Source organism: Cinclus cinclus, chromosome 17, assembly GCF_963662255.1.
Source record: "Cinclus cinclus chromosome 17, bCinCin1.1, whole genome shotgun sequence".
Taxonomy (NCBI): domain Eukaryota; kingdom Metazoa; phylum Chordata; class Aves; order Passeriformes; family Cinclidae; genus Cinclus; species Cinclus cinclus.
In genome coordinates this window covers 3,198,132-3,219,764 of record NC_085062.1, presented here as the reverse complement: position 1 = coordinate 3,219,764, position 21,633 = coordinate 3,198,132, and the positions used below count along the sequence as shown (strand labels likewise).

The following is a 21,633-nucleotide window of genomic DNA, read 5'->3' as shown; positions in this document are numbered from 1 at the left end:
TGTCTATAGACAAGCAAGAACCTCCTGCCAGCGCTTCCTGGGCACTTCTGAAAGCTCCAGCTCCCATCTGGTGGGGGATGGATACTGGGCAGCTGTCACTAGAGATAGCAATTACAACAGCACAGCACAAAGGGCTCTGCTTTCTCTAATCACACACTTCCTCTACTCATTTGCTTGTTTTTTCCCCTAAGGCTTCCAGGCCGCTTCCTGATCATCCACAGCTCCTGCTCTAGCAGCAAGACACTGATAAGCCTCACGGAAGTACCACCAAAACGTAGCTCTGTATTTGATCTTTTCTCAAATTAGCAACTCCAGCACATTCAGATTAATCCCTTTTGTGCCAATGCATCTTGTCTGGACAGAGCAAAGAACATCTCACAGAAAAGGAAGAGGTAAGTATCCATTTCAGCCTTCTCTGGCTTTTAGGGCTCTTAACTTTCAGGAGACCTAAGAATATTCCCATGTAAATACTTTTCAGAACTATTTTATTTATACACAACATTACAACAACGAATCAAACACCTCCCACACAACATGGGAAGCTACAGTCACTCTTCCTACCACTGTGATTATTCAAGACACATGGCTCCTCTCAAACCAGACCAGAAAGTGTTTGTGCTAAAGTTTCCAGTGCATGTAAACCTGTTGTTTCTGTAAAAGCCAAAAGGCCAGAGGCAGAGCCCAGTCCCTCAGATCATCATCACTGCTGTGTTCAATTTTTTGAAGCTTTTCCTTTCCTACTCCACTCCCTTTCTCCTGCTGACCGGTGGGAGCTGTGGGGCTGCTGCCCTGGGACAGCAGACCCAGCAGGACATACTGGCCTTTCTTCCATGCCTTCAAGTAAATTTCAAATGCTCTGCCACTTATTAGTCACTGCTGGCTTCCCCACATGAGACTGACGTTGGCCAGCAGTCACACACCAGTGCAGGTGGCACTGGCACTTGTGACTTCCCCTGGCACAGTCTGGCTGGAAGGAGCCGAGTCCCCTGTACTGTGTGTCACAAAGCCACAAGCCACCCTGTGACAATTCAACTGCTTCAAGTGACCCCCAACAGAAAAAGACTCACTGCAAACCAAACCACGACAGCTCCGGTGCAGTCTGTTAGTAATGGACACGTTTCTACCACAAGCTGATTTTTAGTTCAAGTACCCTGTCACCAGCCACACTCCCACTGGGTTCATCAGTAGCTCCTTTTCCAGCCCCTGCTTTAGCTGTGTGTCACTGACACTGCACACCTAATGCTGTCATCCTTCACCAGTGTCCACATGATCCACATCTCTGTCGGGTTCAGTCTGTGCACAACCATCAGCTCCTTGTACAAACATGGATCGAAAGGATTGAGAGGTCTCTGGATCCCAAAAGTCTTAAAGCCAGCATGGTTCCTTGGGGTCACTGACATCTTTGCCAGGCACATTCCCACAAACACATCATCTATGGGGAAGAGCTCCATGTCCTCTGCAGTGCTCTGGAGGCGACACACCGTCTCTCTGGACATCACATATCCCCCTCCTCCTGCATAGAGAGGATAGAAGGTGGCTCCATACATGGGCTCTGGAATAAAATATTTGACCTTGGTGTTCCTGATGGGCCGGGCGTTGGCGATCACGTCCCCAACAAAGAGATCCTGTTCAGGGTCCAGGTCCTGCAGGAACTCAACAATGTTGTAAGTGTTGACAAACACATCATCATCACCCTTCAGCACAAACCTGGCGTGCAGGCAGTCCTCCGTGAACCAGCGGAGGAAATGCAGCTCCTTAAGGGTCAGGTTGAAGAAGTTGTCAACAAAATCCCACTGCAAGATGTCATTGAACTCCTGGCTCTCGTAAGCCAGCAGCTGGTGCAGGGGCTGCAGCTGGATTTTGGCCTCGGAGCGCCCTAGGAGGAACACCAGCCCGACCCGCCTGCCCCTGATGGAGACCTCCTTGCCCCACGTGTTCCTGATGGCCACGCGTCGGTCCACGTTGATGGGGGAAGACTTGATGGCCAGCAGGAGGAACATCTCTTTGCTACACCTGGAAGGCCTCAGCAGGACCGAGAAGTTCCTGCAGTGCTTGTAGGTTAAGAAGATGCGGTGAGGCTCCGGGAGAGTGAGAGAAGAATTGGCAAAGGTCAAGTTCGGCAAACACTTGCTGCGCTCAGTGCTGTCCAGAACTGAAGACTCCAGTCTGTGACCCACCACATCCACTTTCTGCTCTGCTGACGATGCTGCCAACTTCGCCTCCTTCTTCATGTAGAGCACCCAGGCCAGCAGAGTGATGGAGAAGGTGTAAAGCACGAGGCTTTTAATCCTGGGATACATGGCAGCATGCGGCGCAGGACCAGCCCCGGGTGGGCAGATGAAGATGAGCCACTCCGTCCCACCCGACCTGGGACTGGGACGCGTCTCGGTGCTTCCCCCCGGTTCTCACCAGGACCCGGTGCTGCCGGTGAGGATAATCCAGAGCCCCCGGTCCCGCGGGGGCGCACACACCGGACTGGAGCCGCCACTCCACGGTGACCCCGCACGGAAAAACCTCCGCCCCGCTCTGCGGAGGAGCCTCCTCCGCGCTTCACCGGGAGCTGCCGTTCCCTCCGCGCTTCACCGGGAGCTGCCGCCGCCCCCGCCCCGCCCCGCAGCTCCCGAGCCCGCCCGCGGGCACAGGATGCGGGGGGCTGGCACCGGCACCAGGGCAGCGTGTCCCCGGCACGGCACACCCACCCTACACCCCGCACACCCACCCAACACCCCCTGCCCGCTACGGCTCCTGCAGAACCACCCGGAACCCCGGGACATCTCCCAGTTCTGGCCGTTCAGCTGAACCAGGTTCCACGCAGCGTTCCCGTGTGCTTTATTTCCACTCACGTTTCTGCTATGGACACATCACTGAGTCTTTCCCACTGCCATGGCCACGTTCTCCTGGCTCTGGGTGCTGGATGCCAAGGGCCACCGAAGCAGCTGCATCTGGAATTGAACCATCAGCGGCACCTGCTGGAGCTCTGGACCCACCTCCACTTCAGCAGTGTCTTTGTTTTTTCCTTTTCCTGTGATAAGAAGTATATTTATCACTGTCTTGAGAGAGTAAATCATCCTAAAAGTAGCAGTGTGCAAGGGTGCCAGCACTGACTGAGCCTCGAGGGAAATCTATTTGAATACGACTCTGGATAATAAGCCCAAAAAGCATCTTTAGGCTGGCAGTTGACCTCGGTGCAGCCTTGTGTTTTTGTTGTGAAACTGCCCTAGGGCAAAATAAAGATGCAGAAATAAATTATTTCAAAAATCCTGGAAAATCAAATGTGGGGTAAAATGAGACCTACGTGAGACTACTTCTGAAGACATCCTTCAGTGTCTGGGCAAATGGTTCACTTGTGACAAAAGCCCGCTGCCTTTCCTCTTTGAGCAGTCTGGAAGTGATCCCAATTCCTCTGAGAAGACTTATTATTTGTGTGCATTTGCTGACCGAGGGATGCAAATCAGCCTCAGCTCCCGGCTGTGAGAGTGCCGGTCCCTGCACAGCCCCGCTGGACACAGGGCTGGGAGCAGTCCCCTGTCCCCTGGGGCATGGCCACTGTCACAGCTCCGAGGAGGTGTGTGGTCCCCAGGTGATGAGCAAGTGTCAAACAGCCCCGGAGCAGCTGGTGACTCACTGGACAGGCAGGATGTGCAGACACTGAGCTCAGCAGGGCTCAAGCAGCACCCCCAAAAGCCACAACTCGGGTGTTCTGGTGTGTCACGGTCTAGTGATGGGACAGTGGGTGTAGAGAGCTGTGAGGCAGCTCATTTTTAGGCACTGTGAATTTTGCACTGACACTTTGAAAGATGCACTCAGTGGCCTCACAGTGCAGCCAAGCCAGCCCCCACCTGCACAGGCACACGGGGACACCAAATTAAGCACAAATCTCTAATTGCTGTGGGTTTCCTGCAGCAGTGACAACACTTCTGTGCACACAATAGCACTTTTCATATTCATTCAAGCTTAAGGGAAAGCTCCTGCACGCACTGACCACACACCAGGGAGAAACAAAGAAACAACCACTGCTGAAGCTGAGCTGTTTGACAGCAGCTACCTGCTTCAGCAACAGGCTGACTGTACATTGCAAATACACATTTTCTTGTGGGGAACAGCAATTTGAGGAGTTCTTTTCAGATGGCTGGGGGAGGCCACAGGCTTCCCTGAATGCAGACACAGCCCAGGACTGCAGAGCTCTGAGAGCCTCCCCAAAGATGAGGACCTTGCTGTGGGTGACAAGGCACAGGAAAGCAGCCTGGAGCTCTATGGGTTAATTGCACTCTTAAATCTGATGCCAGAGCAGGGAAACAAAGCTCCTTTGGTAGCTCTGAGCAGTGCTGGCCCTCTCCAGGCCCTCCTTGACCCAGGAGCAGCTTTTCAGCATTGCTTGGCCACCCCTTCCCACTTCCCACTTCCTCCCGCTCTTACATCTCTTCTTCCCCCTCCGATGTGTTGGCACTGCTATTTTTGCAGTCAAAACCAAGATTGCTGAAAAAATAACCTGCAAGAGGCAGGGTGAGGTTCGCCTCTGGCAGATTAAGCAAAGCTGCTGGCTGAGCAGCCCTGAGCTCCGCACTGGGGGGGCAGGGGACACACCCGGCGAGGTCGGGCTGGTCTCTTCATGGGTGACAGCAGACTGGGATCTGCTCTCAGCCCTGCCATGGGCTGGCTGGGGCACCTGGGGCTCTCTCTGTGCATCTCATCTCCAAACCAGAGAGAGCAATAATCCCCTCTGCAAAGTGCTTGGAGATGCGAGTTGGCAGTGGATGAGGAGCTCATTATGCATCCCAGGCAGCCTCGCCCAGCTGCTCGCCCACATTTGGCAGCCGACACAGCCGGCAACACTTTTCTCACCCAAAAGTCCGCTTTGCCCTTCTCCCCTGGCACAGAGTGCTGTAGGTGTGTGTCTCACAGCCCACCGTCGGTGCTTGTGTAGACGACGACTCATGAAGAGTCCAGGCTGTGTCTGTCCCGAGAGCCCCGTAGTCAATGTCTGTATTCACTGCCTGAGGCTCAGGATGTGAGTAAATCCCTGCTCCTGGGGCTGGCAGGGTGGCCAGGCCCTGCTCCTGTTTGCTCTCTCACACGCCCCACCCTCTGCTCCAGCCCCTGTCAGCTTTGGGAGATGCCTCGCTTTTCTTGCTGGCCTCACCTTTCTCTGCTTTGGGCTTTTTGTTCTTGTCTTTGCCTTTTTTTACCTCCTGTGGAGAGAGATGTTTACAGTAAGGCTGTGTTGAAACTCACTGCCCTTATTCAGTCCTGTGATAGCTGTCATCATCTGGGTGTTGTCACTGGGATTTCAGGGACAGAGGAAAGAGGTGAGGGGGAGCAGGAGCACAGCAGAGTGGCTGCTCAGAGAAGAGAATCCAGGAAACAGAAAATTGGTACAGCTGGTATGTGCTGCCATGCTGAGACAGAGCACCAGAGGAAGCACGAGTGGCTGCTTACACATTCTGGAATGGAAAAATAAACTCATCTATTTTCCTAGGCCCAGAAAAAGTAGCAGTACTCATTAATATCAGCCTTAAATAACCACACCAGCAGTGATGGATGGTGGTAAGGCAGGGTTATTTTAGCCCCATTTTGGGGAAAGAAGAACTGAGAGATGACTAGATGGACACCCAGACCAGAAAGGACATTTGCTGAACCCCAGCCTGCAAACCCTGCCCTCGGACATGCTTTTTTACCTTCTCCTCCAGAACCGGTGATTTCTCAGGGACCAGGATCCCAAAATCACACACAGTTGCCACGAGGTCCTTGGTGGCCACCAGGGTCTCCAAGGTCACCCTCACAGTGCCCAGGGTGCTCCGAATGGGAGGGTCGCTGCGGAACTCACATGGCTGCTGCTGTTGCTTCTTCTTTTTCTGCTTGTCCTTGGACATGGAGTCAGGCCTCAGCAGAATGCTGAGGTCCCTTTATCAGAGAGAAGTAACCCCAAGACAGGCCCTTGCCCACCACTGCATCCTGGCTAAGGTGTGTGTCAACAGCTGCTGCCTTCCCCCCACAGAAAGGGGAGACTTTGGGAGAGACCTGACTCTGACACACCAAACTGACCCAGGAGAAGAAGGGTCCTTGTTCTCCCATCACTGTTTTTACAACTCAGATATAATTTGGTCCTTGTTTTCTCCCAGCACCCTACCTTTGCACCGTTCTTCTTCAGCTCTTGTCTTTCCTTCTTATTTGTAACAGTGTTTTCTTCTGCATCAGCATCCACAGGCCATGAAAGCACCTGCCCGGAGACGGGAGCTGGCCCAGGGTCATTGCCATCCCAGCTTGCCTCCCAGAGGGAATGTGATGCCACTGGCTGGGCCTCCCAGCAGCTCTTCCCCCCTCATCCAGCTCGGCCACACCCTCACCTTCTCCTCCACAACCGAGACAATCGTTCCAGCCTCCAGGTAGGACTTCAGCCCCACCAAGTCCTTGGCAAGGTGTTCCTTCCTGTAGCTGCAGTCAATGGTGTCTGCCCAGGGCTGTCCAGGGGTGGCAAACACCTTTGCTGTGTAGGGACACAAAAAATTTCAGAGGAGGCCTCTCTTTCCCCAGGACACAGCTGGTACCAGGTCTTTATCCATCAGTCCCAGGAACAGCCCAGCTGGCACTGTGATAGACAATCCTGATACCACCACACCCCACAAAGAGTTACAAACCTGCCTTGAGACATGGGACAGAAGATCTATAATTCCTCATTACCAGAGTGGGCCTTGGGCTCCTCTGTGGCTACAGGCTCCTGATGGCTCTTTGATTCTCCTGTGTCCTGAGCAGAGCTGTCCATATCCAGCGTGGCCACTGTGGGACTCTGGTGGATTTTTGTTCCCTGGAACAGAAATGGTTCTGCCTCCAAAATCCTATTCCCCAGCCCACCCTCATGGGAAGAAGGGACTTCAGTGCCAGGGAAAAGGTCTGCCACAGTCAGCAGGAGGGGGGTTGTGAGTACAGTCCCATGTGCAGAGCTCTGGGCTCCCCGAGAGGGATATGGAATGTGGGCAGCTGGGGATTGTCCTGCTGGATGCAGCCACATGGGAATTCTGTCCCCAGCACTGCTCCTGCCCACGCCAGGCCCCTCAGCTCATAGCCTGGAGATGCAGTTCCCCCTGCTGTGACCTGCCATGCTGCTTGTTTCTAGGAGCATAATCAAGCACCAACCTCAGGGCTGCCCCTGTCCTCGAGCTCCTCTCCTGCAAACTCGTAGGTCACACAGTAGCTGTAGGTGATAACTGGACCCTCGGAGCCAACCTCCAGCTCCTGAAAAGCTTCGGGATTAGGGAGTCCCTTCAACTCCCCAATGCTCACAACCACTCGTGCTTCACTCCTGATCAGCTCTGAAAGGAAGACAGTCTTGCCATGAAGATGCAGCACTTCACTTCCAGAGAGAGGAAGGAACAGAGCAAGCAGAAACCTCTAGGTCCCATGCCCCACCTCCCGGCGTTCCTCGGTGCCAGCCTGTGCAAATGCCGTGACAAACCACTGCCACCTGGGGTCACTCACTCCAAAGCCACACAAACACCTCCTGGCTTGGCTGCTCTGCTCCTTCGACGTTAGAGTCTCCAAGAAGCACATCCAGCACATAAACTCATTGAGTAGGGGCCATCAAGAAAGGCTTCCCATCCCGGGTGTCCCCAGTCTCCTGCTCTCATCCCAGTCAGGGTCATGGCACACTGCTGTGTGCAGGCAGTGCAGCACCATGTGAGCACCTTCCCCAGTAGAGAGTTTTTGCCTCAGCTTGGGAGGGAAATGCATGGCCTGAAACCAGATGGTGTCTGGGAAGAAAAGCTGAGGCAGGCCAGGACACTGAGGCAGTGCTGGGACTGGGATTGGCTGTTCTTGAGCCTAAGGCTGAAACTACCACGACTGTAATTACAGAGCTCAACTCCACTCCTGGATCACAGGGGTCAGCAGGAGCAGGCTCAAAGGCAGGGTCTCACCTGGCTGCCTTGCCAGACCATGGAACTGCTGCCTCTCTTCAGGCCATATGTGGATGTCATCGAGGATGGACAGCTTGGGCAGGCTGTCCACAAGGAAGCCTCTGTAAGTGGGGGTGAGAGCCAGTGGGTTCCCTTGGAGCAGCAGGATGTGGAGGTTCTGCAGAGTGGACAGTTGGGAGACCAGCCCTGGCAGGTCCGTGAGGCTGTTAAAGCTCAGGTCAAGGGAGATGAGGTTTGGCCTAAGGAAAGAACCCAGGGAAGGAGGTAAGGCAGCCAGCACCCATTTGAGGATAGAAAGCTACAGCCGTGGGGCAAAAACACAAACAAAAATCCTATTTCACCAGAACAAACTGGGTTGAACTGAGGAATCAAATCTGGAGGCCAGTTCCAAATTCCTGAGTCATACAGTCCATTGCCAGTCTGCCCCACAACACAAAAACATTTTTTTTAGCATCCATTGATGACCTCAGTGCACCATTTGGTGACGCAGTCTACGCTTCAGATCTTTACAGGCTTCCAGCAGTGGTTTTGGGAAAAACATAGAAAAAGTAAACTGGCCAGGGAAATGGAACTGTGGTGGGCAGGGTGTCAGGGCAGCTCCCCTGGTCATGTCTCCATTCCACACCTTGCTAAGGACCAAGACAACCTCTGGGCATGAGACAGACTGCTCTGCACAGGGAATAGACACAGAGCAAAGAAACAACCCTTCTGAATTTTCCCAAAATTTTCCCTTCTGTATTTTCCCAAAAAGGGCCACCTCCATGGCTTGAGGTCACCTGTTCACATCTGTTCTTTTCCCTTTCAGGAGCCCATGTTCAGCCTGTGGCATTACCAGAAATCCACGGTGAGGTGCCTTTCCTGGGAAGGGCCACAGAGCCGGTTGTAGCCCAGCCCCAAGTGCTGGAGCTCTGGGGGAGGCTGAGCACACAGGTCCTGCAAATCACCCACAGCATTGTAGCAGAGCTCCAGGACCTGCCCAGGACAGAAGGAACAAACACCTTGGGAAACAGTGCCAGGGGGGTTCCTGGCACCTCCTTGAACATTTTGGTTTCCACTGTGCTCCAACATGGGAATTCCTGCCTCATCCTGCACAAGACCCTGCTTGCTCACCCTCAGAGTCCGGGGCAGGTGGGCCGAGGTTACTCTGCTGATGTGGTTGGCACTGAGGATGAGCTCCTCCAGCTGCTGGAACTGCAGCAGACCCTCATCCACCTCCTCCACCTGCAAAGAGCTGGGTTTGGCCAACTTGTCCCTGAGGCACCAGGGTGACATGGACACGTGTTGATCTGCGTGACATCTGTGTGACAGGGATTAGCATGACATCCTGAGGAAGCTGTGGGGAGAAGCTCTACTCTAGCTGCAGCACCTGGGAACGCCCTGGGATGGGAAGATGTCCTTTTCCCCGAGACGTTTTCCCCCCAACACAGTTTCCTGGCCTCCAGCTTTATGGGCACCATCAGCTGCACTTACCGCCTTGTCGAGTATCCGCAGGGACTTGACAAGCTGGAAGATCCCGGAGCCATGGAGGAGCTCAGGTGCCAGCACCGCCACTTCCCGCAGGAGCCGGTCCTGGGGGCTGCACTCGGGGGGCAGTGCCCAGGGGCTGTGCTGGTCTCTCAGCAGCTCCAGCAGTGCCTCGGGGCTCTCCTCTCCTGGAGGCACAGCCTCCTCCAGCCCTGCTGGCTCTGCCCAGGGGCTCCGGCGGGCATTGAGGTGGGATTTGTTCTGCAGACAGAGAGAGAGGAGAGGCAGTTGCAGCCCAGGGCCCTGTCCCAGGGCTGTGCCCCACCAGACCCCTACCCAGCTGCCGAGGCCACAGGGGAAGTCCTGCAGCCCCAGGTGCTGCAGGTACTCCTGGAAAGCAGCCGAGATGCTGTGGGGTGCTGCCATCCAGCCCCAGCCTGGCAGGGAACCCCCTGGCTCAGTGGCTTGTGTCCCTGTTGCTAGGTGATGGTGCCATGGAACCAAACTGTCCGAGCAGAGGGTGGAGCAGATCTGGAATAGCACCAAGCTCACCCGGCTGGGAATAAATCCCTGGTTTTCTGGTTCCCACTGGGTTCTGGGCAGGCAAAGAGCAGGTGGCCTCATGCTGCACTTGTAGGGTGCAGCATCAGCATTCTTCCCTGGCAGGGGACCTGTGGCATGGAATTTGCCATTTCCCTTATCTGTGTGCTGTTCTGCTCAGGTTTCAGGGAAGAAGCAGTCAGCTCTGAAAGCCCAGCTCTCTACTTTACGTGGAAGATACTGCCACACAACCATGTAAGGCCATCAGAAATCAAACTCACGGCTGAAAATATCAGCTCCCACACTTGGAAAAAGTAGGTGAGCTCCAGGAACAAAAGCCACAGCTGTGTCTCAGGTCAGCATCAGGACTCCACACACAGAGATTAATTTCCTTTTTCCAGCGATAGGTGTTGAGGCAATGGCCACAAATTCCATTTTAGAGAGCTGACAGAGCAGCATGTGTCAGCAGAACTTCACCAAATGAATCGCAGCTGCTCTGTGGTGTCTGATGGTTACGTGGTGGAAAGCCGAACTTCTCAGGCTGGGTTTTACAGGACGGATGCTGACCTGCTCCCTTATCAGCTCAGCAGCTTATCACAGCCCATGTACAGACCGGAAAGGATGTGCACAGCATGTACAGGCTATGAGATAATGGCATGTCCTGGAGTGGAATAACCAGATAAAGTGCTGACCTTTGGAGAAAATGAAGTAAAATCTTCTGAAAGTCTTTGAAAGAAAATTACCAGTGAATTGTGTTTTGTGGAAAAGCAAAGCTGTAGAAGTTCTGCTGCTTTTATTTTCATCACTATTTAAAATAACTTGGCCCCATTGCCTTCAGTGCTGCACGAAGAGATACTCCTCCTCTTGGGGGAAGACCAGATTCCAGCACTCCCTGGCTGCACCCAATGGCATCTTTAATGTACAAGCTCCTGCACCTTCCACAGATCTTCCTGTGGGCCACTCACCAACTGCATCTCTGCAGGTTTGGTGCTTCCAAACAAGAAACCCTTCAAGATCACCCTTCTGCCTGAAAGGGGCCATCTGTACCCACCACTGCCTTTGTAGGGACGTTCCTAAAGAACACCATGCACAAAGAAATCTCTCTCTCTCTCTCTCTCTCCCCCCACCGAATAACAATAAAACCCTCATATAAAAAGTAGCTGCCAGTAGGCCATGGTAACTCCTCCCTTCCTTGGCATTATTTAGCACCTATTCTCTGTTTTGGTGTGTATGAGAATTTTCTGCATTTGATTACTGGAAGCAGAAAACAGCCTCAGGGGATTTGAAGAGACGGGCGGCAGGGATGGGGAGAGGGGATCCTGAGCATCCCTTGGGAACAGGGTCTTACAGGCATCCAGCAAAAGGATTTATACATGGAACTGGAGGCCCGACCTACCTTGCACACAGGCCTTTTTCATTCCCTGCACTGGCCCACTCTTACACTGATTCCTCAGGAGAAGCAATGGTTTTGGGCAGCAATAACACGCTCCCAACCACTTTTACAAATAAAACAAGAATTCATGTTCTAACTCCTACACTTTGGAGAGCCCAAGGATTTAAATGGGATAGTCAAGCCAAGCATCCCAAGCTCCTAGTCAAAAACATGACACAGGACACACTCTGTCAGTTTGAAACTGCACCTAGATCACAATCAGCAAAGACGCATTTGAATCAACTTTCGATGTAATCTTTCAAAAAAGAAAAAAAAATTATCACTGGCAAAAAAAAAAAATACTGTGGGGGAGCCACTGACGCAGGACTCCACAGCACTTAAATGCAGCCTGGCTGGCCCCATCCACAGCACTCCAGGCAGGCAGAAGCTCCAGAACCAGCTCCAACGCCTGCTCCCAGCCAAGCCACCACTGTCCCATCCCGCCATGGAATGCAGAGCAGGTGGGTGTGATTTACCCTTGCTACAGGCTGTAAGGCTGCCCTGGTTGATGTTCATCTCTAGCTCAGCCACTTCATGCCTAAATGCTTTAAAAAAGTATCACGCTGCACAAAACTATTATGATTTGCAAAAAAAAACTACGCACAACACTGAGACTACTCATCGTATTCTTTCTTTCTTTCTTTCTTTCCTTTTGGTTTCCTCTCTTCATCTGAATGCAGAGATCAACAGGTTTGCAATCTTCCTCTTCTGCTTACTGGTTCCTTTGGGCTCCATGGCACCGACAGAGACATCAGAAAACAAAGTGACTACAGGACAGAGGCAGAATCATTTCACTACGGAGATACCGACCTACGCAGCAGTAATACAACAAAAAGCACATGAGTTGTTTAAATTCTATGTAAGTGCACCATTTTCCACGTGCCTATGTCTGTGGAGAAATCTCTTGAATTATTATAAAACACTAGAAAGACCACCAGAAAAGAAGTATTTGGGTTAAAACCTGAAGTAGCCCCTTCTCTGTATTCCATGCAAGGAGGAAAGCATTCGTTGAGTTGTTTCAGGGCAGTTGGAGCCAAAGCAGCTGCAGAGAGCTTGGGTGACTTTGCCTCAGCTCATTGCCACCTGGGATCTTCCTGACTCCCTGTGTTCCTTCTCCATCTCCTGGGTCCTGTTGGGCATCTTATTGCAGGAATTCAGTCAGATCACTGGAAATGTGGTGAGAATTGCTTTGCCCTTCAGTCTGACCCTAGTGCCTGAGCTCTTCTGCCAAATATCCTGTTCACCCATCCTTTCCTTAGAAAGGATGAACTCCATCTTCCTTCCTTCATCTGAATTCATTCTTGGAATCAAAAACCATCATCTGCCAAAACAGATGAAAACACAGGCCAAACCAGATCTCTGGAACAGGTAAATTTTGCCCTTACAGCAAAGAATAGAACCCAAGGCAAGCAAGGTATGGGGAGAAGAACTGCAGGCTCTGTGCAACGCCTGCTTGAGCAGAGGGATGGAGGTGTTAATGCAACAACTGAACCACAACCAAAAACCCCACAAATGGGTACACAAATGAGAAAGGGAAACCAAAGGATTAAGAATGTCTCTCTCCTCTTCCTTTCCCACAGAACAAGTGTATCTCTGCAGCGTTCCACCCCAAGCCCTGGACAGTTCAGTCTGAAGGCAGAGACAAGGCAGACGGAATACCCACATGTCAAGCTTTCCAGGCAAACTGCTGTGCTCTGCACCACATCCAAAACAATCTGAAAACCCTGGAAGGTGACATAGAAACCATCTGCTCCAAGAGCTCCAGAGATGTGGTCGGGATCAACCTCAGCCAGCTGGATGCCACGCTGGGCCAAGGCACTGCCTTCTACACCTGCAGGAGCCAGGACCTGCCCCAGGTGTACCCCCAGGTCCAGAAAATGGACCTGGCAAACAAAAAAACCTACATCTGGTGGGTTTTAAAGAAATATAAGGACATCATGCAATTTACAGGAAACCTGTACTCTGAAGCAGCAGTTCGATATGCCAGGATGAAAAAATGACTTGAAGATGCTGGAGAGCTGGTTAAATGTGTCAGGGGTTATGGGGTCAGTTTGATGCCAGGATCAACTTTGATAATGTACTTGCTATTCTCTATAACTATATAATCTAGTTTAATTCACTATTTAAAGGATGAATGTGATAAGTTATTGATTGTATTTATTATAAAACTATTTTTATACTATTTTACTTGCAACAGCATATAAGGATGGACTAACATGAGTCAGGGTAATTTAATTAACTGACCCTGACATATATAAGGAATCAGGAAAGTGTAATTTCAGTAATTTTAATGTTGTTTATATTTTTATCTTGCAGTTATTTTTAGAAGAAAAATTGATTATCAGCAGGCTGATTTTTGTACTTCTCTCTACTAGGGAATTTTATTTATGGATTTATACAACATAAAACATCTATTTTTATAAATCTATTTAAGCAATTAGTTTATATATTTATTTATTCATTAAACATTATTAAACTCTTATATTTTAATACTGAAAGGGATCTATTTGCTCTTTAGTAGATGAATGGTTTTACTAATTTCCTGTTACCACCTTTGGATAGAAACTGGAACTTAATTAAAATATTAAATAAAACAAATACTGCTGGATTGTTTTTACTAATTCTTTTTTACAATATATTTTGCACTGGCCCTGTTCTGCTCAGACTTCTCCAGGAAAAGTGGGTTTGATATTAACTGAGTTGCACTGCCAGCCCCCCAAAAGTCTGAGGGGGTATCCCAGAAAAGCACTCAAGTTTCCCAAGAGGAACAGAGGGACCAAGCTCCTTGCTGGAGCCAGGGGAAGAATTCCTCTCCAGTAGACCCCATTTCAGACACAACTGTGGAGATGTCACATAGTGGTGACAAAAGAAGGCAAAATTCCAACCTTACAGCCTTAATTTTTAAGAAAAAAAAAAATGGTTGGAAAAAAAATCACTGCCTGGGGATGTGCTTATCCCCAAGGCTGAAGCAACACCTGCCTGACCTTTTCAGGTGTGGTCAGCAAACCACTCTGAGGAAAAAAAATCAGTCACATCCCGAGGGCTTAAATATCCCCACTGCCAAGGACCGACACAAACCACTTAAGCCTTGCTGAACCAGAGGATTATGCAGGGCTGCTCCCTGTGGTTTCCTCTCCCATGCAAGCTTTTGTTTTGCCTTCTAAATGTATAAATAGCTCAACAAAAGTTCTCCTTAGAAAGGGAAATGCTTCCTCAGCAGTGCTAACAAGATGTCAAAGTGAGTCAGATGGTGTGTCCAAACTCACATCATGGGAAGAGCTACCTGAGCAAGTTCTTCCCCAGGGGGAACACTCAGACCAGTCACTGCGGAGTGGAAAAGGCACCAGCCCCAGGCAGAACAGTGAGAGAATAGCTGCAGCCCTGTGGCCTTCCTGGTGCAGGGTTACCAGGGCTCACATAAATCCTCCCCAGCCCTGGAGGGCTGCAAGCTGGGAGACACCTGTACCACAGGGAGCATCTCTGTTGTGATCATGATTTGGTCACCAACAAAGATCTCCTGACAAGCAGTTCCCCATTTATCCTGGTAGGGGAAAAAATAAAAAAAAAAAAAAAAAAAAAAATAAAAAAAAAAAAAAAAAAAAAAAAAAAAAGCTTTCAAGGCCTATGAGGAATGAAGGAGCCACAGATGAGCAGGACCCAGGGATGTCATGAGTCTCATCTTTCCTGGGTTTGTTTCCATTTGGTGGTGGAAAGGCATTAGGGGTGTGACACACACACACACATACCTTGTTCCAAAACGGGAACATCTCTCTGGATGACAACAAGGGCTCTTCTGTGTTTGTACACAGGGAATTTCCCCAACACCCAAATAACCATTCCTGGTCTGCCCACCTCCTGGAGAAAGTGCTCAGGGATGACAATAGGCAGAGATGAGCTCCTGAGGGCAATATAGGTTAAAAGAAATAAATAAAAATCTAGTGAGCATTCAATTCCATTCTTTTAAAGAGAGGCCTGGGGTGTGAAATCACTTACAGCAGTGATTTCACTTGGCATCATTTCCACAGAGCAAGTGTAGGTCCACTTACAGCAGTGTTCAAGGATTAGCAGAGCCAGCCACAAAAAAAAAAACCACAAACTCTTCTGGCACCGCAGCTCAAGTTACAGCAGCCTCCCAAAAATCACCACTAGATCAGTAGTACAGAAACAGTGCTCTGCAGCCACAGCTTCCTCCTAGAGAGCTTGATAGCATCACTGCAGTAACTCTGCCATCTGAGGTGCTTGGTCAAGAGTGAAGGCAGGCTGAAGAGTTGGTTTATCACTGCTGAAGTAGCAACTGCTCTTCACTCCCACCAAAATGCTTTATGTGAGATCAAGCTTGTGATTTCTGAAGAATTAAATGCAGGGTTTTTGAACCCTGCTGTACCTCCTGGAACCACAGGCCTGACTCATCACAAGCTCTCATCAGAAATACCAAGTCAAAGGCACTAATCACAAGGATAACATCAACCAGCACAAACTCTTGTGCGGTGATTTTAAAATAAAATCCTTCTTTTCACTCTTCTGTTACCTTCCACTTCAACTAGAGCCTCACTGCTGCTTCCACTAGGCAGGAAAATCCAAAATGCCAGGGAGGTGACAGCTGAAGCACAGAGAGTTGGAGTGTCCTACCAGGGAAAAACAAAAATCAGTCATTAAAGGAAGATTTAGTAATTTCATTTTTTAAATGGACATAAGCAACTCAGTGCCTAACACCAACATCAATTCCAAAAGGAGTCCAAACTTCAGCAACTCTATAGAGGATACAGAGCCCTGCTCTGGGAATGCCAAACACACAGATCCAAAGGTGACTCCAGCACTGTTCACAGGGAAATGAGCTCTTGTTACCTTTTAGAGCTGCAAAAAGGATCCCAGGTGCTGACCCTGGACCAGGAATAATTCTACTTACCACTTCTCCACCTCCAGTCAGAAAATAAAGGCATTACAACCACTTTCTTCCAAAAAATATCCTTTATTGTTTTGGTTGTAAATATAAAAAAATGCATTGCACAATTTAACATACCTACTGAAAAGTGCTACATATCAACAGCACAACAGAAGTTGTCATGCAACAGAACAGGAAACCTAAGCAAAGCAAGAACACAACCTGAAGTCCTCATACCTTCAAGCTTTTTTTTTCCTTTTTTCTTAACAAGAATGAATTCCATTCACTTAAAACACATTTAAATACAAGGTTAGAAGAAGAAAACGATCTATTTCTTTATTGTACTGTTAAAAGGCTTGCTCATAACATTGATATCTTTTGATTGAAAACCTTGCTCATGTTGGAAAAGTTCAGATATAAAAAGTTCGGACAATGGCTAGAAATTAATTCCATTATATACCTAAGGTGTGTTTCATTGCAACTGAAGTTACTGTAATTGTAACTCAAGAACTCAAGTTTTACAGATAAAGCTAAAGTTTGGTTCTACCACTCCTGATCTAACACAGTAAATGAGCAGAAAATCCAACCGAGAATGAAACAAAAAACCTAAGAGCTTTAGCTGGTGTTGTGGGAAAAATACTGGGGTCCTGTAAAAGAAAAAAACCCAAAACAAATCCTCTCCTCTGAAACTCAAGTGTATAAATTGAGGAATAATAGAATAACTCTTGATGTCTCACCTAATTTAAAGAACTCCTAAAAGTTATAGACAATTGTCTATAGTCCTCCAGATTGGTGTTACTGAATCCCTAAAGAACCTCAATTGGATGTTATCAGCCTTTTGATTTTTGTTGGTTTTCCATACAATAAAAGTGTAAAGGAAGCAAAAAATAGAAAAAGAAAGGAGAAAACAGTGAACACCCCATTCAATTTTCAGCAGTACCTTCTAGCTGGCAACATCAAGGCAAGAATTAACCACTCCAGAAACTGAGAAAGTGAAACAGCCTTCAAATAAGCATTATGTTACTGAACATTTCTGCAGTGAGCTTCCTCTTCTCAAACTGCTTTTCAGGAGTTTTGGGCCTTAAAAGCAAACAAAACTAAATTGACCTGTCCCTGTCCCTTCTACCACACGTGAACATTAAGACACTCACACAGGAATTAAAAAAAAACAAACCTGAAGATACAAAGGGATGCAGTTTTCCAACACATTTGACAGCCCTTTGTCTTTTCAAGCCATTTCAGATTTAGAGGTTTAAGCCCTTGCCTGTTTCCTGGGTTTGTCAGGGATGATGTCCATGTGTGCACACATGTTCCTGCACATGGCAGTGGGGAGGGGTGGATTCAGTAGAAAGGATGCAATTTTTTCCAAACACAGACACAGTCACTCACAACCTCAGTCTGAAAGGGTCACAGTAATGCCACACAGATAAAATCCCCTAAAAAGCCAGGGAAGCCCCACTTCCTCCATCCACTGTATTTTCCACAGAGCATCATTTTAGGGGGAACAATAGATGACTTATGATTAATCAAACACATACATGACACCAAAATCTAAGGCACAGATGGAAACATTCTAGAAGCCTCCCCCTTCCTTCAAGTAAGCCTGACCTAGGGGTCTAGAAAAGCATGGAAGAACATTCCAGTCAGGTCAAATGGTATTAACCAAGGATCCTTTGGTCTTGTGCAGAGATCACACTGTCATGGTGAAGTGTGCACTCGTCTGTGATCCTACTTCTCAGTAATTCCTTCAATTCTAGTTTGCTCCTGGACCTTCATCCCTTACCAAAAGCATGCCAATAACTACAATACAAGCTAGTAACTCCACCAGATAATGCCAGAACTTGTGTTTGGGGTGGGGCCATGTACAATATGCTAATTATTACAATCTGAGGTCAGAAGGAAATCCAGCAGACATTCCCAGTTTGACTTTGTGCGTATCACAGGCCACAAGTAAGTTATTTAGTCACTCCTTTACTGAGTGAAATAAGTTGGATTTGAAAGAATACAGCTTGTATTCAGTTCTATGGGGGTTCTCCAGAAGTTTAGCACCAGATAGATGTGCAGCACCTTCAATCCTGTGCAGACTATAGGCACTGTGTGTTTGGCTTGCTTACTTTGGTGACACTGAGGAAATGAGAGTCCTTAAATTACAGGAAAAAGTGTTAATAAACTTTGAAAAAAAATGAAGTATTTAAACTGCTCCATGCGTAAGAAAGACAGACTAAGGTGTTTAAACATAAATCAAAGTGGAAAACTATGCAGGAACTAATACATACGTGGTCCATCTCTTTCCATACCAATCTTTAGTGGTTTTACTGTTCAGATGTCAGACATAAACCAGCTTTTTTCCTCCTGTGTTCCCAAATGAAGTGAAATCACTCTCCTCACAAGGCTGACTGATAAAAGAATTCTGATCTGCAATAACAGGGTGACAAGAATATATTGAATCACTGCTTCAAAGAGCAGCCACATCATTTCTGGTAATTGCACAAGTGGAAAGTATCTTTTCACTTTTCCTTTCCTCCCTCCTACACTCTTGCCTAAGTAAGCAATGTTTTCTCTTTAACATTTGCAGTTTTCTAATAGTGCTTTGAGTTTGTATCTGCACCACAGTTTATTAAACAAGTACTTTCCCTTTAATTGTAGGTGCAATCTCATGGATGAGTTTTCACATCAAAACTGTGAATGGACAATGTTTTTGGCAGTTCAGGTAAATTATCCACCCCCTGTTCCTTTAAGTTTGCTTTCATTTTCCAATTCATTCAGTGACATATGGGATGCTAGGTTTTCAGCTCCTCCCTGGGCCCTGAAGGATGACTGCACTGCACTGGGCTTGTTGGGACAAAACTCCCATGTCATCAATACCAGAAATGGTAAAAATCACACCCCATCACTGCTGACAAGCAGGAGACCACACTGCAGGGGAGGCATCAAAGGATCTCCTCATCTGAAAAGGTCAGCAAAACCACCAGCTCTTGGATGATATGCCTGCTGCTTTCTTGCTAGAAACCCAGACACGTTGTTAACACACAAAGCGATCAGCCCACCGAGGAAAGGACATAAGGGACATCCCCAGCTCATCACAGTGTAAAATGATTTTACTGAAGTAAAATTCATAATTAGTGATAAAAATGGGAGGATTGGAGGCAGATTCAAAAAAAGGATTTACTTACTCAACACTTGGTAACCAGATGTATCCAAAATAATATTGTTTAATTGAATACAACATTATGAAAGATCTAGGAATGGATCCCTCCAGAAAAATCTACTCACTATTGAATTACTATGATAACCTTTGCACACCATTCCTTGGCTGAGACTTGGAATTCTGCTGCTTCTGCCACAGGGACACAGCTTTTCACATGTGCCATGAACTTCAAATTGTATGTCAAATCTGCTGTAAAATAAAATAAAGAAAGGCATTTCCCCCTCTGCCTGCACAGGTACAGGAAGCTGTGTTGGTACAAAATGTGCCATTCTGCCTTTCCCTTCAGCCCTCAGTCCTTCCAGGCAGGGAGAGGCTCACCTTTAGTGCCTTGTCCTTGCTACAATGCTGCTGTCACAGAAGGAACTCTGCAAGGAAAGCCATTAGCTGCAAAAACTCAGGACAAAGGAGACAAGAACAAAACCATCATCTGTGCTCAGCCCTTCTCAGCAGGCCTATCGTTTCTTTCCAAAGTGGAGGAGACTGGGGACAACACTTGAGAAAAGCTCCTTTCCCCAGGGAGAACCTCCCGAGCCCATTTCAGAGTGTGCAATCCCCAAGAGTTCCAGTTATTCCTCATTTTCCCACTGTGAGAGGCTGCACAGCACCTCCAGCCTGCTCTTGGAACTGGAAGAACGCTGCTCAAGGGAAGTGCTCCCACCATTTGCATAGCTCTGAACAATCAGGATCAAATAGTGAGTGGAATTCCAAGGATCATGGGATCATCCCAGACTATGAACAATCAGCTGGAATGAACAGCCCGGTGCTGCCTCGGGATGACAATCACTGCTGGAACAGGACTCAGTTCATCTGCAGTAGAGCACAGAATGTGCTGAGATTGTCACAGGAAAAAATGGTTTGCTGTATTTTGAGTTTTAAACTTATTTTTACATGTTTTATAATTCATGCTGAACATAATCTTCCCATATAGACCAGGCCTAGCAAAGTCCTTCAGGTTTTTCAGACAGAAGGCAAAAAGAAACAAAAAAAGACAAAGAAGCAAAGAACCGACTGCAAGTCTGTGTGGTTTGATATAGCTTCTGAAGTAATAAAAAAGCCAACTTTCTAACATTACAAACTCAATTCTTCTCTCTGAAGTGCTACTACATTTACCTATGGATGTGTTTTTATATGTGCACATTTTTTGAGGATGGCAGCTGAACTGTGCAGAGTGCAAGACAATAGCTCATTGATTAAATTGATAAAAAATTCATGTATTTATGCTAATTGCAGAATTTATACAATCTAAAACTGCTTTCTTGCACTTACTGCACAGCCTGCTACTCCCTTGCAATGGCTATATAAAAAAAATAAAAATCAGCTACTTTATTTACAAGAAAATAAAGCACGTTTTGAAACTGATCAAATGCAATGATACACTCATTAAAATAAAATACACAAAACACAGCCTGAGATTTTAATTCTAGTATTTTTGCCATGAGTTGACATCACTGACAGATTTTTCTTCTCCTTTGGTTTTTCATATAATCCTGTTTAACAATTTTCACTATTCAAGTAAAACACATGGAACTGAATACCAGAAAACAAAATAAAAAGCACATTTTGCTTCATGAAATCAGAAGTATTTTTTCCCCTTGAAGAGCACATTCCTCGGTGTACAGCATTTACACTTCAGAGAACTGAGGGTGTTTCATTAGTTGCATAAGGATGCATTGATGGAGATCTATTGCTGCCTGCAGGGCTCAAACCTGCTGAGTTTACCTGAGCTTGGTGTTTTGTTGTTTTTTTTTTTTCTCCCACGTGACAAGAGCACAGCACAGCACTGGAGAGGAACCCAAACGTTCTGACAACTGCATCACCTGCACCTCTTCACAAGGCAGGGCCAGGTACCCTGAACAATGTGTCGGGTGATGGAGAGAATCCTTTCTAAAGTGCACTGACTGGAGGAGCCTGGGCAGGCAGGGCCTGGCAGCTTCTCCACCCCTGGGACAAGCACCTCAGTGTCTTTGGTTGTTAGGTCTCCCCAGCTCTCTTGTTCACCTTCGCCACGGCCTCCCGTGCCTGCTCCGGCAGCCGCGACGGATCCGACAGGATCGAGGTGCTCCTGCTCAGGTGCCACAGGGTGTTCAGCACCACTAAAAAAAATTAAATAAATAAATGTAGGAAAGCATCAGGAAAAGCTATTAATCTGACTGATCTTTGTTCTACAAAAGAGAGCACCCCTTGACAGCTGTAAACA

General features: G+C 48.0%; 3 protein-coding genes across 3 annotated transcripts in view; all 3 read right to left on the bottom strand.

Annotated features, from left to right (window-relative positions):
* Nucleotides 1-882: 882 nt before the first annotated feature.
* B3GNT4 (UDP-GlcNAc:betaGal beta-1,3-N-acetylglucosaminyltransferase 4) lies at nt 883-2,468 on the bottom strand. Its single transcript, XM_062504379.1, has one exon. The coding sequence runs from the start codon at nt 2,298-2,300 to the stop codon at nt 1,209-1,211; it is 1,092 nt and encodes a 363-aa protein (XP_062360363.1). The 5' UTR covers nt 2,301-2,468; the 3' UTR covers nt 883-1,208.
* Nucleotides 2,469-2,714: 246 nt separating this feature from the next.
* LRRC43 (leucine rich repeat containing 43) lies at nt 2,715-9,800 on the bottom strand. Its single transcript, XM_062504660.1, has 15 exons — nt 9,711-9,800; nt 9,381-9,635; nt 9,021-9,131; nt 8,743-8,882; nt 7,911-8,149; nt 7,132-7,307; nt 6,679-6,802; nt 6,345-6,484; nt 6,123-6,217; nt 5,664-5,880; nt 5,141-5,186; nt 4,901-5,032; nt 4,417-4,489; nt 3,788-3,839; nt 2,715-3,122 (listed from the first exon to the last, which is right to left on the bottom strand). The coding sequence occupies exons 1-15, from the start codon at nt 9,798-9,800 to the stop codon at nt 2,862-2,864; spliced, it is 2,151 nt and encodes a 716-aa protein (XP_062360644.1). The 3' UTR covers nt 2,715-2,861.
* An 11,287-nt stretch (nt 9,801-21,087) lies between these two features.
* The window catches only part of MLXIP (MLX interacting protein), a 40,465-nt gene continuing 39,919 nt past the window's right edge, over nt 21,088-21,633 (bottom strand). The window contains exon 17 of the mRNA XM_062504195.1: nt 21,088-21,529. Within this exon, the coding sequence (XP_062360179.1) occupies nt 21,408-21,529 (122 nt within the window). The 3' untranslated portion in view covers nt 21,088-21,407. The remainder of the gene's footprint in view (nt 21,530-21,633) is intronic.

What these genes read in the sequence shown, in the direction of transcription:
- B3GNT4 (XM_062504379.1), bottom strand. Translation starts at nt 2,300, where the DNA reads ATGTATCCCAGGATTAAAAGCCTCGTGCTTTACACCTTCTCCATCACT.
- LRRC43 (XM_062504660.1), bottom strand. Translation starts at nt 9,800, where the DNA reads ATGGCAGCACCCCACAGCATCTCGGCTGCTTTCCAGGAGTACCTGCAG. An exon ending in AAGAACGGTGCAAAGGTAGG is followed by an intron (nt 5,881 to 6,122) that starts GTGCTGGGAGAA and finishes CATTCTGCTGAG; the next exon opens with GCCTGACTCCATGTCCAAGG. An exon ending in AAAGCCCAAAGCAGAGAAAG is followed by an intron (nt 5,033 to 5,140) that starts GTGAGGCCAGCA and finishes CCACCCTGCCAG; the next exon opens with CCCCAGGAGCAGGGATTTAC.